Source organism: Schistocerca serialis, chromosome 7, assembly GCF_023864345.2.
Source record: "Schistocerca serialis cubense isolate TAMUIC-IGC-003099 chromosome 7, iqSchSeri2.2, whole genome shotgun sequence".
NCBI classification, from domain to species: Eukaryota; Metazoa; Arthropoda; class Insecta; order Orthoptera; family Acrididae; genus Schistocerca; species Schistocerca serialis.
Window position 1 is genome coordinate 214,107,100 of NC_064644.1, and position 18,134 is coordinate 214,125,233.

At 44.2% G+C, this 18,134-nt stretch overlaps 1 protein-coding gene across 1 annotated transcript in view; it reads left to right on the forward strand.

The window, feature by feature from the left end:
• The window catches only part of LOC126412311 (26S proteasome non-ATPase regulatory subunit 4), an 80,618-nt gene that overhangs the window by 25,576 nt on the left and 36,908 nt on the right, over positions 1-18,134 (forward strand). Inside the window, exon 3 of the mRNA XM_050081832.1 lies at positions 2,546-2,657. Coding sequence (XP_049937789.1) covers positions 2,546-2,657 — 112 coding nt within the window. The remainder of the gene's footprint in view (positions 1-2,545; positions 2,658-18,134) is intronic.

Genomic DNA, 18,134 nt, shown 5'->3' on the forward strand with positions numbered 1-18,134 from the left:
ATGAGAAAAGGGCAAACTGAGTTTTGTGCTAGCAATTCTTTCTAAAACCATGCTGATTTGTGGACGTATCCTTCATGGTCTTCAGAAAGTTTATTATATTCGAACTGAAAATATGTTGAAGGATTCTGCAGCAAAGTGATGTCGAGGATATTGATCTGTAATTTTGCACATCTGTTCTTTTACCCTTCTTATATAGAGAAGTCACCTGTGCTTTTTGTCCCAGACGTTTGGGACTTTGTGCTGGGTGAGAGATTCACGATGAATGCAAGCTAGATATGGCCAGTGCTGTAGAGTACTCTTTGTGAAACTGAATTGGGGTTCCGTCCAGGCCTCGTGATTTTTCTCAACTTTTTCAGTTGTTTCTCTATGGTAGGGATGCTTATTACTATGTCATCCATACAGGAATCAGTTGCAAGGTCAAATGATGGTATGTTTGTATGATTCTCCTGTGTGAATGATTTATTAAGCATGAAATTTAAAACTCATGCTTCCATTTTGCTGTGACACCAGACTGGTCAAAGAGCGACTGGATGGAAATCTTAGACTCGTTTAGCTATTTTACATATGACCAGATTTACCATAGGTTCTAAGCCAGATTGTTTGCATGACAGTGGTAGTTGTAAGCTTCATGCACATATATTATCACAAAATGCATGAATCTCTACTGACATTTGTGTGTCAGAATTTGCCCATTATCTTTTGAACCAAGAGTGCAACAGTGTTAGTTTCCTCAGTATTTTCCAAATTTCGTTGTTAAACCGTAGTGGGTATTTTCTGTCCTTAATCCACATACTAGACAATTAGTTCTCCAGACTGTGATTAACAATCTGTTTAAACTTTGCCCATAATTCCTGCACATCCATCTTACTGTAACTAAGTGATGTCAGTTCACTGTCTATGTGAGATGTTTAACAACTGCTTATCTGCTCTTTCTAGTAGAAACATCTTCTAGACTTCTTGACTGATTTATTCCCTTTTGTAACCATAGTTGTTACAACAATGTTATGACGACTTATCAACAGTGTCAGTAGACAGATGGGGATAAGGTCCAGCCTGTTTGTAGCTAGAATGTCTTAAGATATTTCCATTACGTTTGGGCTGTCAAACTAGCTGCTCAAGATGCGTTTTTGGAAAACATGTTCATAAGTACTTTGCAAGACTGGCTGTCTGCATCACCAGCAATGAATCAATCGACACCCCATTCTATACTTGCGGGTTAAAGTTATCTATAACTAGTGTTGCAGGATTTGCATATTTACATACTACTGACCATAGACTTTCTTTGAACGACTGTAGAACTGCCGCTGTGGAATGGGTTGGCCAGTAAAAACATCCAACAGTTAATTTGATTCCTACGTGATCTGCAACTTGACTGTTACGCTCAAATTTGAGCTCAAAAGAGACAGTATTTCTGCTAACTGCAGTGGACACTCGCCCTCCTACCGAGCGGGGTGGCGCAGTGGTTAGACACTGGACTCGCATTCGGGAGGACGACGGTTCAATCCCGCGTCCGGCCATCCTGATTTAGGTTTTCCGTGATTTCCCTAAATCCCTCCAGGCAAATGCCGGGATGGTTCCTTTGAAAGGGCACGGCCGACTTCCTTCCCAATCCTTCCCTAATCCGATGAGACCGATGACCACGCTGTCTGGTCTCCTTCCCCAAACCAACCAACCAACTCGCCCTCCTATGGTATCTAATCTGTTTCTTCGATATACGTTATGACTCACTGAATATCTCATAGCTTTCTGCTGCAGGTTTCAGCCAGCTCTCAGTCCCAAGAATAATTTGAACATGAATATTGCCTTGGAAGACAAATTAAATAATGTTAATAAAGTGAAACTTCTCAAAACACACATTATCTGTCACCAATAGTGAACATGTCATAAATCCCCAAATTTAGAGTTTCTTTTTTCCAAATTATTCAGAGTTTAGTGTTAAGTGTAAAAATTACAATATCTCAATATCCAAAATTTTTGGCAAGAGGTCCCTTTTTGTTTTCCATCTTTCATATTACTAAATGGCTCAAACAGTCACATGGTTCCAGTTGCAGGTTGCCTATGTAACAGCTTCCAGGGGCAATAAAAATTTGACTGATCTATTGTAATATATGTCCACACCTTCTACAAGTTATTTAAAATTAAGTCATCTTGCTTTCAGCTGTTGTTTCTTATTTTTATGATTACATTTTCAGCATTTGCCATTTTCAAGCATAAGATTTTGAATAATAGTTGTTTAGGCAGAGATAACTTGTGCTTGAAAATGGCACATAGCTGCAAGTTGTGTGATAAAGAGACCAAACAGGATGTCAGTGGTACAACTATAGATCAGGTAGATCGTTTAAATTTCTATTTTATGAAAATTTCATTATCACTGTTGCAGTGGAGGACTGTGGTTTCATTTCACACTTACTGTTTTGATTTGTCAGGTGTTTTATCATCCTTGTTTGAAAATAAATATCTTTTCTATCTAAACAATAATATTTTTAAACCTTGTGTAAATGCACTGTTGAAGATATTTTCTGAATAAATATGTTTACATTTTCAGTGTTGAAGTTCTTGCAACACTCACTTCTGATGTAGGGAGAATACTGTCAAAGTTGCATCAAGTCCAGCCTCAAGGAAATATTAAATTCCTTACTGGCATCCGTATTGCCCATGTAAGTTCAAGTTGTAAGAAGCTAAAATTTTAGTTAATGTAGTATGTGTGATGTCATGCAACTTGTAATGATAATGTAAACTGAGGATGTAGCAGATATTGCAGACCACACATCCAAAAAATTGCTTGCAATAGATGAAACATGCAAATTATATTAAATCTAACAAAATGAGGAAAAAAATGAAAATATACTTTTCACATGTAACACCACTTGGTTTGTACATGCATTTTATTCTAGCAGTTGGAAGAAATTAGTCTCATAAAACTGTAAACTGTCCATTATATTCTATATTTTTAAATTATTAGAAAAAAAACTGAAGATAGAAATCCCAGTAATTAGTCGCTTACCTGAAAATATGAAGGTTTTTCGTAAATTAACTTCTGTTTGGATATTGGAGAAGAAATACGTAATTTGTTTGTATATACAGTATGCACTTACATGACAACGTTACTTTTCACCCACATTCAAACATTTGTCGTACCAGAGCTTCTGTATCCCTCCAACAAAGAATGCTGCTACCTGGTCCTTTGGCTAGTAGTTGACCATGCCCTTGAGTTGAATATTGGTTTTGAAATTCTGAGTGGCCAGCCAGGTCTCCATCTTGGGATGAAGATGAAAGTCACTTGGTTACAAGTCTGGACTATAGAGAGGATGTTAAAAATTTGCATTATCCTTTCCTAGATTTTCAGTTTGGGATCATTCATTGCCGTGAAGGACACAGTTTCCGGATTCCTCCAATAATAGTAATAGTCTTTGTAGTTTGATAAATGTCTCACAATACACTTCTGATGTAGTATTTTCACCTATTACTCTCATGAATTCTGTTGTCAAAATTCCTTTGTGATCCTCAAAAGCTGTAACCATTATATTGCGGCGTGACAGTGCCTGCTTGAATTTTTCATGTGCCGACATCTCGCCCTCTGTATCAATTCTGCTCAGAAATTCCACCTCCTTTGCTTGGCAGCACTGAAGGAGTAGTATCAAAGCTGAGGACAGCTTCACAAGTTCATCAGTCCACTGAATGCCTTCCTCGACCACTTTTATTAAGCACATCTGTGCAGCCAGCCCTGAATTTTCTGCACCACTCCCTCACAATATCATTGCATAAAATAATATCCATGTAGACATGACAAAGTTAACTTCTTGGAGGCACAGGTGTCTCCTGCTCACAGGAGCGACTGACAGAATGTATCTTGCAGCTGGCATGAGATAAAGTAGTGTTATCCATTTGAATCTCTTCCTGCATACACACTAGCAAATGCAACAGAGAGCTGACTGACCCAACACAACCTTCAAAGTCTTGTTATAAAGACCATGCAAGTGCCATGAAGCTACAAGCATTTGTTCATTTTGACCTTCCAGCAGGCGTGCTTGAAATTGTCACAAGCAATTGCTGATTGTAAAATGTACAGTATCGACATTTTTAAGTAAAGACAAGCCTTTGCTAAACAAACTACAAAGTGTATAGAATAAAAAACAATGAATAAGTATAGTTAATTGTATATTACATTTACTCCTTCATATTAAAACTAGAACGAAGCATGCCTCTGTCACTAGTAGGTGTGTGTTGTACTTTTTTACAACATTCAACACTTTGTTGCATAAAGTTCAGAAAATTAACTTGAAAAGCTGACCAAAGAAATTGGAACCATTTTAACATTGTCAAGTAAGCAGCCCCAATAGAATACATTGCAATGGCGATACTGTCAGGTAAGCACCCCAATAGAATACATTACAATGTTGGTGCAGTAACTCAGAGTTAAGGAATTGATGTGGCATAAAAACTTGCTGCTGTTGTACTTTTTATAACAGGGTGCCCACTGAAGAGTTAAGCAGCCATTCAGAGGTTAATTTACGAGTAGCCCTTGTATATCACTTGAAAGTTTTAAGTAAAGGCAACTTTTGGATATCTACTTTTACATCTGTACTCTGCAAATCAACATGAGGTGCATGGCAGAGGGTACATCCCATTGTGCCAGTTATTACAGTTTTTTCCCATTCCATTCACATATGGAGTGCATTAAAAATAATTGTTTGAATGCCACTTTACATGCTGTAATTATTTTAATCTTGTTCTCACAATCCATGTGTGATGCATAGGGAGTTTTAGTATATCCCTAGAATAATCATTTAAAGCTGGTTCTTGAAACTTTAATAGAGTTTCTTGCGATAGTTTGTCTTCCAAGAGGCTGCCATTTCAGTTCCTTCAGTATCTCTGTGACTCTCCCATGGATTAAACAAACCTGTGACTGTTCGTGCTGCCCTTTTCTGTAAACAAATATCCCTCGTTAGTCCTACCTGGTACGGGTCCCACACACTTGAGCAATATTCTAAGATGGGCCGCACAAGTTATTTGTAAGAAATCTATATTGTAGACTGATTGCACTGCCCCAGAATTCTACCAGTAAACTGCTTTATGCATGACTGAACCTATGTGATAGTTCCATTTCATAACCCTATATTGCAGTGTTATACATTCTTACTTCTTTTCACGGTTTGTTTGCTCTATGTGAAATTGTACATTTACCTCAATGCAATACATTCTTTTTTCAGTCAAAAAACTAATAATTGTTGCAGCAGTGTTTTGCAGTCACTAGTGCTTTTATCTGATGAAACTGAATGATTTGCAGTGAGTATGTACTAGTTTAATATATTTTTACTATAAATTTGTGATGCAATATTTTATGACTTCATCCTTTGTCACCATAGTTTTACCTATCGTCTTCATGCCGTGACCATTAGCTCCAAAAATGGACATGAGGTTTTGTAGCTCAGTCTTCAGATGTTCATCACTAACCCAGTGGACCATCTTGGTTAAACTGTCCAGGGCGGATTTCTTCTGCGTAGGGTAATAGTGGGAGGAGGCATGTAGGTATGTGTCCATGCTGGTGGGCTTACTGTGGGGCCAAATTTATGATCACGCTTTCAGTAAACGTACACGTTGAGGAAAGGCAGCGCTCCACTCTTCTCTATCTCCATAGTTAATTGACTTCTGCTGTGCTGCTGATTGAAGTGATGTTTGAAGTTCTGTAGCTCTTCTTCTCTACATGGCAAGATAACACAGGTGTCAGCAACATATCGGAGCCAGCATTCTGGGCATAATGGTGCAGACTGAAGTGCTGTTCCTGCAAATGGTTCCATGAAGACATCTGAAGCAATAGGCAAGCATAGCTACTCTGTCTGTCTGTCCACGGAATTCCCGTTTGCACCCGAAATAGGAGATCGCTAAGCAGTAGCACACTAGTTCACAGACAGTGGGTGCCATGCTTTCATCTTAAGATGTTAAGTGTCTGGCACTGGTAATTTTATGAATAAAGACTTCATTTCAAAGTTGACAGTCTTGTCCGTAGCCAAGATACTTCCTTTCATCGGGCCAAAATTGGTTCAAAGCACTCATTCAGGGTGTATATGACCCAGGACAACCAGGAAATCTGGGAAAATCCCTGGAATTTTATCATTCAGGAGAAAACTGGGAAAAATCTGGGAATTTTTTGAATTCTGGTAATTTTTCATTGTTTCAATTTCAAGTTTAATTTTTGTAATTGTGGCCGGTAAGAACTGATACTCCAACAAATAATGTTACTGTGTCTTGCTACTGGAGAATAATACTGCAGCAATAAAGTATAATCGAGAGAAGAAAAATAAAACTAGTTGCAAAGAAAGTGCGCCATTTACAACAACGAAACACCATGCATGCACAAGCGTCTGCAAACAGCAAAAATATGTCAAAGGCCTTAGCGTGAAAACTGCAGTACTTTGTAACAATAAACTGCTTTCAATAAGTGAGACTTCGCAACTGTTTACATTAGGTTCATTTGAGCAGCTGCCAGAGGGCTCATGCGTATGTGCAGTTGACTCGCGTATGAGCAGTATCTTCTCCCACTTCCTGCTACTTGAAGTGTGGCTGTTAGCTGTAATGGCAGTAGCAGCAAGCAGCCACATGCTAATGAGAAAATTTTTTTTCGCATGCCGTAGCTGCCAGACTCGCGCATGCGCAGAGTTGTAATGGGTAGGGGGGTAGTCTCCACGTGACCCATGTTTACATTAAGTGATTTTGTGTTTCCACTTCATTTACAGCTCCTTCGTCAAATGAAAACAAAACAGATTTCAGTGGCTGGAAGTGAATTAAAATACATTTACACAATTACGGAAGGCAAAAATATATTATTGGTTTCAGTTTTTATTTTATTTCCACGTTTTTGGTAGTCTGGCATTAATCACTTTGCAGGACAATGAAGTTATTTTTGTCAGTTTGCTAAAGAAATTTGGCTTTATTAATATTTTCTGCTGAGGCACTCAGTTTATTTGAAACGAAGTGTTTCATTCCACAGTATTTAGTAGTTCCAGTTGTTCGCTGAATTTCAGATGCACGTTTTCATCTTCTGTCATAATAAAGAACCAAACATGAGATTGTACAGTCCTGGTACACCAAAAAGACTTACATACTGAAAACCACACTGAAGAGCTTAATATCAGGTCGGGACTCCTTCACTGTGAATCTGGACAAAACCAATATGCACTTCAAGCCGAATTATGTATTTGTGTGTTCGCACTACATAACAGTGATCTTGCTATTGGCTGACAACAATACATGTCCTATAATGTCAGTATCTGCTGTCACCGGCTGGCGAGATCACGTGTCATGAGATATGATAGGCTTACAAAAGGGCATCGCAATCGTGATTCCAACGCTCTGGAAACTGATGTGCTGTGTTTGGTGGAATTCATATTTATACTTTCGTAATACAAAAATATGCAGCGCATATGTTGCTGCACATCATATGTCTTTCCAAACCATCTCTCATTATTTTGCATCAAAGGTCTTTCCAAAACTTCTCTCTTTATTTTGCATCAAAGGTCTTTCCAAAACTTCTCTCCCTCTCCCTCTCCCCCCACTTTTGTTTAGCATGGGAAAAATTGTATTTTTGCCCAGGAAAAGTATATTTTTTAACTGGGATATGCAGGAAAAATCCGGTAATTTTTTTTCCTTTTCTGCGTATACACATTGTCGTTGTAAATTTCCTTTCACAGTTACAACTGTACCGGACTGTGATCCTAACCCCCCTCACCCAACTGCAACGTGATATCCTTCAAGGAATTACTCACCTCCAACTGTTCTGCATCTTCCTCACCTAGGTCTGTTAATTAATGACATCAATACCACAACAGGAAAAGGAGCAACCGGTTTGATCATGCCCTAAATAAACATAGGCCTCACCATTGTCAAGGTGCAAGACAGTGATTACCTGGCGGGAGGGCTCTTACCAACTGTCTTTTACCTCTCCCTAAAAGTCCTTCCAGCATCCATCCAGAAGTACAGCATTACTCTGTGCTTCTAGTTGAAGGATTTCCATCCTAATTGACCAACACCTCTTAGCAATCATTCACAATCCCCACATCTTATCAGTGATACCAACCACTTTTTTTATCCTCTCAAAATTCTTACCCCATTCCTATGAGCCTTCCAGCTATTAGATGTGGCTCTGACTGCCCTATACACCATTACTGCTTATGCCCATAGCCTTGCTGCTATCCAAACAGTAGCTTTCCTAATGTTCTACCAACCACAAACCTACTGCGTCATTCCTTATACAGATGTCAAAGTACGTCACCACCCACCGTTACATATCCTTTGAATGAAAAATGTACAGAAAATAATCTGGGGCACAGCCATGCACTCTCTCATTGTGCACTCAGGTGGAAGCCTGTTTGTGGACCAAATTGAAGAATCTTTGCTAACTACCCAAAAATCTGAAATCCTTTTCCTGATTCAAGGCAGTTGGTGTTTTCATGGTATGTAGTTAAGAGCAAGACCTCCACAAACTCAACACCTTCTCTTCTGTCCAGTTCACCTGATCTTTGTCTGCTGAGGGAGTTATCACTTGGCATTGACCTCCACGTCTGTGATGGCACTATAAAATATGCCTTCCATATGAAATTTGCCAACCACCAATATTATCGGCACTTCAATAACCACCGTCCTGCATGCACCAAAACAACCCTGCTGTGCTGTCGTCCCAGTAAAACATTGCATATGTAGTGATGACTAATTTCTGTTCCATTAATCTGATCCTGTCTTCACATAGAGGTAGAGATTATTGTCCATACCTGGTCCACAAACATACAGGGTCACCCAAAAGTCCACTAACATTTGCAAATCAGTACTTGACAGAATAATGTAGGTAGAGAAGTAAAATTCACACACATGCTTGAAATGACACGGGGTTTTGTACAGAATGACCGGCAGATGGTGCTTCATATGATATGAAAGCAGTAATTAACATAAAAGTTGATTTTTAGTACAGATGTTCTTTATAACAGATGCTTGACATGTCGGCCATCATTCATAAATAATGCCTGTAGCTGAGGGGCAATGTTGTGAACAGCATTGTGCAGCATGACAGTAGGTATGGAGAGAAATTCCCATTGGATGTTATCTTTTAGCATCCCTAATGAGAACGGATGATCACGGTAGACTTGAGACTTCAGATAACCCCACAACCAATAGTCACCATACATGATGGAAGCTGTAGCTTAGCACACGATCTTCACAAAACAAAGTGCGCAAGAGATCTTTCACATGTGTAGCATTATGGAGTGGAGCACCATCCTGCATAAAAGTCATACCGTCCAGCAGGTATTTATCAGCCAGGCTAGGGATGATCAAATTCTGTAACATATTGCATATCTCACACCCGTCATGCTAACAATTTCAAAAGGAGCAGCCCACATGTCCTTGAAGAAAAAGTGTCTCCTCACCACACCGTGACTTTTCGTCATGCAATGAGGGCTCCCCCAGGGGGCTTCACCTCAGGGGCTCAGCATTTAGTTGCTGGTTACGGGCTTGGTGAACCCGGGGTCCCTGAGCTTGGGACTGGGAAGTGCCACCAGTCTTCGATACCATAAGCTCTGAGCGTGCTTCAACAACCACCGTAAGGCGCGACGGTGGAACGTTGTATGGTACAGAGCCTGGGGATCTTGCCTTAATTGCCTAGGTCGCGATGATGGTATAAACCTCCAAAAAAAAAAAAACCCTCAATCTCAAGGTGTGCTGCGCGCCGAGGAGACGCATGGCTGTTGAGGTAGAACAGTTGCTAGTGGGCGACCTCTGGGGAACCTGACCCCCCCCCTCCCCCCCCTCCACGGTTGTATTAGGGTTACCCAGGCAAGTGGGGCTCTGTCTGGGTGGACATTCCTTCCTCTAGCTGCTCGTGGGACCACCATGAAACGAAATACGAATAGTGCGCAAGCACGAGTCTCTAAGAAAGGAAAGTTCAATGCTTTACAGTATGACCCCCAATCGTTCCCTTCCCTCTCCACGCCAGGGGAGGAACGGCAGTCTAAATTACGTGGTGAGACGTATTCTCCTCGATTTCTGGTTTGCAGCCGAACAGATGGGGACTCATTTCTGACCACAAAGCCTCAGTTTTTTTGTGGAAAATTTAGAGGACAAGTTTGGAGAAGTTGAGGGCATGTCTAAAATGAGGTATGGAGCAGTCCTCATACAGACAGCATCCCCAGCATAGTCACGGGCATTGCTTGCTTGTGACAAGCTCGGTGATGTTGCAGTCTCCATTACGCCTCAGAAGAGCCTCAATATGGTTCAGGGACTTATTTTTCATCGTGACCTGTTGTTGCAGTCTGACGACAAGCTTCGTGCAAATCTGGAACGCCGCAGTGTCCACTTTGTACAACGTGTCTTCAGGGGACCTAAAGATAGTAGGGGTGCCACCGGCGCCTTCATCTTGGCTTTCGAAGGAGGCAACCTACCCAAGAAGGTCAAGGTGATGACATATCGATGTGATGTTAAGCCTTACGTTCCTCCCTCCATGCGCTGCCTGAGTGCTGGAGGTTTGGGCATATGTCATCGAGATGTGACGCCAACCCTACCTGTCGGGATTGTGGACGTGCCTCCCACCCCAACGTCCTGTGTTCGCCGCCCCTTGTTTGTGTCAACTGTGGACAGAAACATTCACCTTGCTCGTCAGACTGCACAGTTTATCAAAAAGAAAGGAAGATTATGGAGTATAAGACCTTGGACAGGCTGACTTACACAAACACTAAACGCAAGTACGACTGACTTCACCCTGTGTGCATTTCATCGACGTTTGCTGCAGCAGCTTCGATGTCGCCATCCCTGGCGACGAGCCCCCAAGCTCAGCCGCTTTTTGTGGGCCCTCCAGCCCGGCTGTCTATTCCTGCCCCCCTGGTAGTTGGGTGAACACCCTCTTCCATTGCTCCCCTGTTATCAACATCGGGAATAACAACCCATCCTTCTTTGGGGACTTCACTCCCCACCTCTGAGCCGGAGAAGTGCCCGCATCCTCCAGCTCCCCTCACACGGAAGGGATCGCTTGGTGCCCTCCTTTCCACAGTTACTGCCCCTCCAGAAGTCAGCCAGTGGTTGAAAAAGCCACCACCTGAGGGCTGTAGGGTTCCAGGTCTTCCTCGGCCCATGAGACTGGGTCGGAAAAGCCCACCTGGCCTAATCAACCAAAGGATAAACGGGACCCTACCAAAAAGAAGAAAAAGCAAAAGGAGAAGAAAAGGAGTTTTTGTTGGCAATTAATGGTCTTGCGGCTGCGGTGGGCTCAGCAGTCTGTTCCTCTTTATATGCCGATGACTTTTGTCTTTATTACAGTTCCCCAAGCATCAGTGTTGCTGAACGGCGGCTGCAGGGAGGTATCTGTAAGGCGCATTTTTGGGCATCCAAACAATGGTTTCAGTTCTCAGCCTCTAAGACCCAAGAGATGCATTTCTGTCGTCGTCGAATGGTCCACTTCCATCCAGAGCTCTACCTTGCCAATGAACTCCTTCATATTGAGGAGACGCATCGCTTCCTTGGCATGCTGTTTGATGCTCAGCTCACTTGGACACCTCATCTTCGCGAGCTTAAACAATGGTGCTGGCGGCACCTCAACATCCTTCGCTGCCTCAGCCACACCGTTTGGGGGGGCTGGACGAACAACCCTCCTACAGCTCTATTAGGCCTTAGTCCAGTCCTATCTCGACTATGGGAGCATGGTGTACGACTCAGCAGCACCGTCAACATTGCAGATCCTCGGCCCGATTCTCCATTGTGGCGTCAGAATGGCGACAGGTGCCTTCCGCACTAGTCCGGTGACTAGCTTTCTTGTAGAAGCTGGAATCCCTCCCCTACGATCCTGCCAACAACAGTTGCTTGCATCATACATCGCCCGCGTCCATGCCTCGCTCGACCACCCAAACTGCCGGCTCCTTTTTCCATCTTCTGCACTCTCCTCCCCATGGCGGCAGCCTAGGTCGGGTCTCCCGACCGCGGTCCGCGTTCGTTCCCTTCTCTCATCACTCGAGTCCTTTCCCCTACCTCCATCCTTCCAGCCCTCTTCTTCTACCCCTCCTTGGCCCCTCCCTCACTTGCGGCTTTGCTTGGATTTGTCCTGCGACTCCAAGTCCTCCTTTCCACCTGACAGTCTTCGTCAACAATTTCTGGCTCTTCTTGCCTCATTTCACGATGCAGATGTAGTCTAGACCGATGGTTCTGTGGTCGATGGACGCACTGGGTTTGCTTTCATCCAAGACGACTACATTGAGCAGCCTTCCCTGCCTTGTGGGAGCAGTGTTTTCATTGTGGAGCTGGTTGCTCTTTATCATGCACTCGCTCACCTTTCCTCCTGCCCTGGGGAGTCATTTGTCATATGCAGTGACTCCCTGAGTGGATTGCAAATACTCGACCAGTGTTTTTCTCGGGACCCTGTGGTGCGCGGTATTCAAGATGCTGTTTTTGCTCTCGCCGAGTGTGGTCGTTCAGTGACATTTGTACGGACCCCGGACAACATCGGCATTCCAGGAAACAAACGTGTTGATCGGTTGGCCAAGCAGGCCACCACTTCGCCACCCCTGGAGCTTGGTCTTGTGGAAAGAGACCTCCGGTCAGCCCTACATCCCAAGGTCCGGGATGTCTGGAGCTCTAAATGGTCTGTCTTGAACACGCCAAATAAGCTCCGCATGGTCAAGTCGTCCACAGCCATATGGAACTCATCCTTGAGGGGCACACGTAGGGACTCGGTTGTTCTCTTCCGTCTCCAAATTGGACATACGTGGTTGACCCACAGCTGTCTCCTTCGGCGTGAGAACCCACCCAAGTGTCGCTGTGATGCAGGGCTGACAGTGGTCTTCTTCTAATGGACTGCCCCTTTTTAGCCCACTTGCGACAGTCCTTTAATTTACCAGCTGCAGTTCCTTCAATTCTCGGTGACGATGCCTCTATAGCTGACTCAGTTTTACGTTTTGTCCGTGCAGCTGGGTTTTATCACTCGCTCTAGTGTGGGCGCTCTTGCATGATTTCTCAGGCTATACCCACTCCAGCGACTTTTAATTGTGATGTGGATACCAAAATAGTGTCTTATGATAACAAGTTGTGTTGGTACCTCTATCAACGCTTTCCAGCTGGAGGTTCTTCGTTTGTAGTTGAGTGGATGTCCTTTTACCTGATCCATCAACCACTGTAGTCTGTTTTACTCTAGTCAAGTATTTGCTCTGCTCCTTTTAAGTGTCCTCTATTTTGTGTTACTGTGGTGTTCATTTTAGCTCTATACACCTTGGTGTTCCCTCCATCTGGGTGCAGAGGTTACGCTTTTACTGTATAGGCCTTTTACAAGTATGTCTGTCTGGAACTGGGGACTGATGACCTCAATGTTTAGCCCCCATCAAACCCCAAAACCAACCAACCAACCAGGGGGCTTGCCACTCTTTGGCCGGTTTGTGCTTGGCTACCATGAGGTCCTAGCCTTTGCAGCACCTTTTTCCTTCTGTGCTGCATGTCTGTTCTCTTGCTGTTCTTTTTCCCCTCCCTTGGGGAGCATGTCTGGAGTGTTTTTGGGAATGTTCTGCGTTGTCTGTCACTGACATAAGAACAGTCTCACCTTTTCTTCTCTTTGTTTACTTTCTCCTATCCTTCCTCCGCTTCGGCATTTGAGGTTCCTCTTTTTCTTCTTCCCCCTTGTGTGCTCCTGAAGACCGGCCTGAGTGGGTAACGTGTAATTCCCAGCCCCAAGTCGACAGGTAGGGTTTGCACGTACCCTCTGGTACATGCCAGGCCCAGGGAGGGGTAACTGCTGAGCTGCTACCTTCCCAAATTGCTAATTGGCCCCTTTGTCAGGTGTTTGGAAGGTGCGACCTGAGGTGTGAACAATCACCTAATGCAGGTGCACCCGCTTGTGAAGGGGGCTCCCAGTTGGGACGAGTGTGCCATCGGAGACACTGGCAATCATGGGAATTTCCTCACAATGAGACAATCGTCTTCACAATCAATGTCTACGAAATGTAAGCGGAATGAGGCTAGCATTTCAAAGACCCTCTCCGCTGCACCACGATTCGTTGTGGTTTCACATACTGAAGACGGTCAGTCCTTCGCAATAGTAAATCCGTTTATTATTCAGAAAGGTGTAGATTCAGTTGACAGCCCTGTGAAATCCTACTCTCATTTACAGAATGGCACTTTGGTTTTGGAGATTACTCCTGATTCGCAAGCACAGCAACTGCTTGCCACTTCGCTTCTCCACGACTATCCTGTTTGTGTCGAGGCCCATAGAACTCTGAATTCTTCCTGTGGTGTTACTTACACTTGGCTGCTCGACTGTCTGACTGAGGCCAAAACCCAAACATACCTCTCTGATAAGGGTGTCATCACCGTCCATCAAATGATGAAAAAGGCAGATTCCTCCTTAGTGCCCACATGCACTCTTTTTGTCACCTTTGTTAGAGTGGTGCTTACATCCAAGATCAAAGTATCCCATGAAGTTATCACAGTCCAACCTTACATTTCAACCCCCTTCCGCTGCTACCAGTGTCGTCGTTTCAACTACACTTGAATGTGTAACGTGTGGTAGGGATGCACATGAGGATATTTGTGCATCCCCTTATCCATGCTGTATCAACTGCCATGACAACCGTGCTGCCTCTTCCCGAGATTGTCGCGTGCATCTCGATGAGTAGGCTGTCCAGGAGATGTGGGTGAAAGAAAATGTTCCTTACCTGGTCGCTCGCAAGTTATTGGCCAGTCGCAATCCCTGCGTTCTGCCATCTGGCACTTACAGTACTGTTCTTGCTACGTTTTGCTCCATGGAGGGCATGGCCATGCACACATGTGACCTCAAATTCAGCTCTGAGGTTGTGAAATTTTCCAATGCCGAGGTAGCATCACTGTACCCTCGTTCAGCTGTGCAACAAGACATCAAAATCTCGCCTCAAGGGGCGAAGTCACCTTCTACACAACAGGGAGGCAGGAAAGGACAGAAGGATCACTCCCATGAAGACTTCTTGTGTCCCTCCAGCCATCCAACACCCGAGTCTTCCTGTACTAACTGGAAAGGCACAAAGAAGTCCAACAAAGGAAAATGGTCTTCTCCTTCGCCGACACGAAGATCCTCTTAGACAGTGTCGCCAAGTGATATTTCACCTGGCTAGCCTCTGTGTCGCCGGTGTGCACCACCAATCATTTTTTTGTGTTGGATGCTGCAGGCGGATAGCACAAGAAAGCCAATGCTTCTGTGGACCTCATGGAGCAGAATCCTCCTGCCTCTGTGCTCTGCAGCAGCGAATCTTCACAGGCTGGCACTTGGTAGCTGCCAAGGTTACACCCCTACAGTTTTTCATCATCATGACTCTCCACCAGTGAAACGTTTGCAGCCTTCGATCCAATAAAGATGATTTACAGCTGCTTTTAGAATCGCAGTGTCCCCTTGTACTCGTCCTTCAGGGAACAAAATTGCATCCTCACGACCGCTTTGAGCTTTCACATTCTTCCCGGTCCGTTTCGACCTTCCCCCTGAGGTCAGCATTCTATCTCATGGGGGTTTTCATGCTGCTTATGTGGGATAACATTCATAGTCAACCCATCTCCCTGACTACCTGTCTTCGAGCTGTTGCTGTTTGCCTTTTCCTTTTTCACCTGACATTTTTCGTTTGTACCATTTATATCCCTCCATCATTCAATGTCACCAGGGTAGACTTCCACATCTTATTGGGCAGCTACCTCACCCATTTCTCCTGCTCAGTGACTTTAATGCGCATCATCCCCCTTGGGATTCCCTTAGAACCTGTCAGAGAAGTGCACTCTTGGCTGACCACCTTAATCAACTTAACCTCTTCTACCTTAACACAGGAGCACCCACATTCCTTTTCAACTCCTCGCACACCTAAACCCATTTGGACCTATCCTTCTGCACTGTCCATCTTGCCCTTCGTCTCAGGTGGTCTCTTCTTTCTGACATCTGCTCTAGCGACCATTTCCCGTGTGCTGACTGCTGCCCCTCCTGCGTGCACACTAAAATACAGCTTACTAAGGCCGCCTGGAGGCTTTACTCCTCCCTGACGACCTTCGACAAACACGATTTCCCCAGTTGTAATGACCAGATGGACTATCTTACAAACATTATCCTTACTACTGCAGAAACATTCCAATCCTCGTACTTCCGCCTTACCCCTCTGTGTCCCGGTCCCGTAGTGGACTGAGGCATGCCATGACGCAGTTTTCATGTGGAGACGTGCTCTCTGTGTTTTTAACCATTGTACTAAGATGGCAAACTGCATTCGTATAAACAGATGCATGCACAGTGTTGTCATGTTATTTGGTATAGTAAAAAAATTAGCTGGATTTCATTCACTAGTTCTTTTAACAGTTCCGCTCCCTCCTTTGTAGTGTGGGCCAACCTCAGACGGCTCTCTGGGACCAAGATCCATTTGCCAATTTGCGACGTGAGAGCAGCAGACGATGTCATTGTGGACCCTATTGCTATCTCCAACACCTTGGGCTGCCATTTTGCAGAAATTTCGAGCTCTTCCCACTATCACCTTGCCTTCCCCATCAGAAACAAGCGGAGGAGGCTCGGGCAATATCTTTCTCTTCTCAGAATTGTGAGTGCTACAATGCCACCTTTACTATGCAGGAGCTAGATCATGCTCTCAGTTCGTCCCGATCCTCCACCCCAGGGACAGACACTGTCCACATTCAGATGTAGCAGCACCTTTCTCTTGCGGGCCAGTCCTTCTTGCTTCATACATACAACTGCATCTGAGCTGAGGGCATGTTTCACAGACTCTGGCATGAAGCCACCATTATACCCTTACCTAAGCCTGGTGAGGACAGATACCTTCCTTCTAGTTACTGCCCAATCTCTCTCACCAGCTGTGTTTGCCAGGTGATGGAACATATGATCCATGCCCGGGTGGTATGGTGCCTCGAGTCTCGTGATTTACTAACCACTGCCCACTGGGGATTTTGAGCATGTCATTCTGCTGCTGACCATCTCATCATTTTGTCCACCCATGTCATGAATGGTTTTTTGTGGAAATCCCAGACTGGAGATTAGATTTGGAGAAGGCGTAAGACACCTGCTGGAGAACTGGTATCCTCCGCACTCATTACGCTTGGGGTTTCCATGCCTGCCTGCCTGCCCTGTTTCCTTCAGGAATTTTTAACAGACCGCATTTTCAAGGTTCATGCGTGTTCTGCCTTGTCGGGCACCTTTATCCCGGAATACAATGTCCCTGAGGGTTCCATCGTGAGCGTCACTCTCTTTGCTATCACCATTAACCTTATAATGGCCTGTCTCCCACCATCTCCCTTTTTGTTGACAGATTTTGCCATCTGTTGTAGTTCTCAAAGGACCTGTCTCATTGAGCGACATATTCAGCAATGTCTCAATTATCTTTACTCGTGGATTATTGACAGTGGCTACAGTTTGCGTGAATTTCTGGCAGCACTATTGGTTTCTCCCACCATCTTTACATCTTGGGCCTATTGTTCTTCTGTTTGTTGAAAGTATGAAATTCCTGGGGCTCGTGCTCAATAGGAAACACTCTTGGTCCTCCACGTGTCTTACCTGGCAGCCTGCTGTACAAGGTTCCTCAGTGTCTTGCATGTCCTCAATGGTACTTCCTGGGGTGCAGATCAACCCACCCTCCTCCATTCATACTGGCCCCATGTCTATTTGAAAGTAGACCATGGGTGTTTTGTTTATGCATCCGCAGAGCCTTCCCTCTTACACCGTCTCAATACTATCCACCATCGTGACATCAGTTTGGCCGACACTGCTGAACTACCACTGTTCTGCTGTCATGACTTTCTCCTCAGCAGGTATGCATGCTGTTAGCCTGGCATGGGTGCCTCCTCCTTCGATGACACCTTTGATCTTCTCTGTTACCTCCTGAAGTACGTGTGAGTTTAGTACAATTCTAAGTTACTTGTGTAACCAATCAGTTATAACTGGGACATTTCCTGACAGGCTAAAATATGCAGATGTTAAGCCTCTATTCAAGAAAGGGGATAAAGAGATACCATCAAACTACAGACCAATTTCACTTTTGCCAGCATTCACAGAAATTTTAGAAAAAGTAATGTACAGGCAGCTTCTCAACCATCTGACCACAAATAACATATTATCAAGGACACTGTTTGGATTTCTGAAGGGTTCTGATATCGAGAAGGCTATTTAC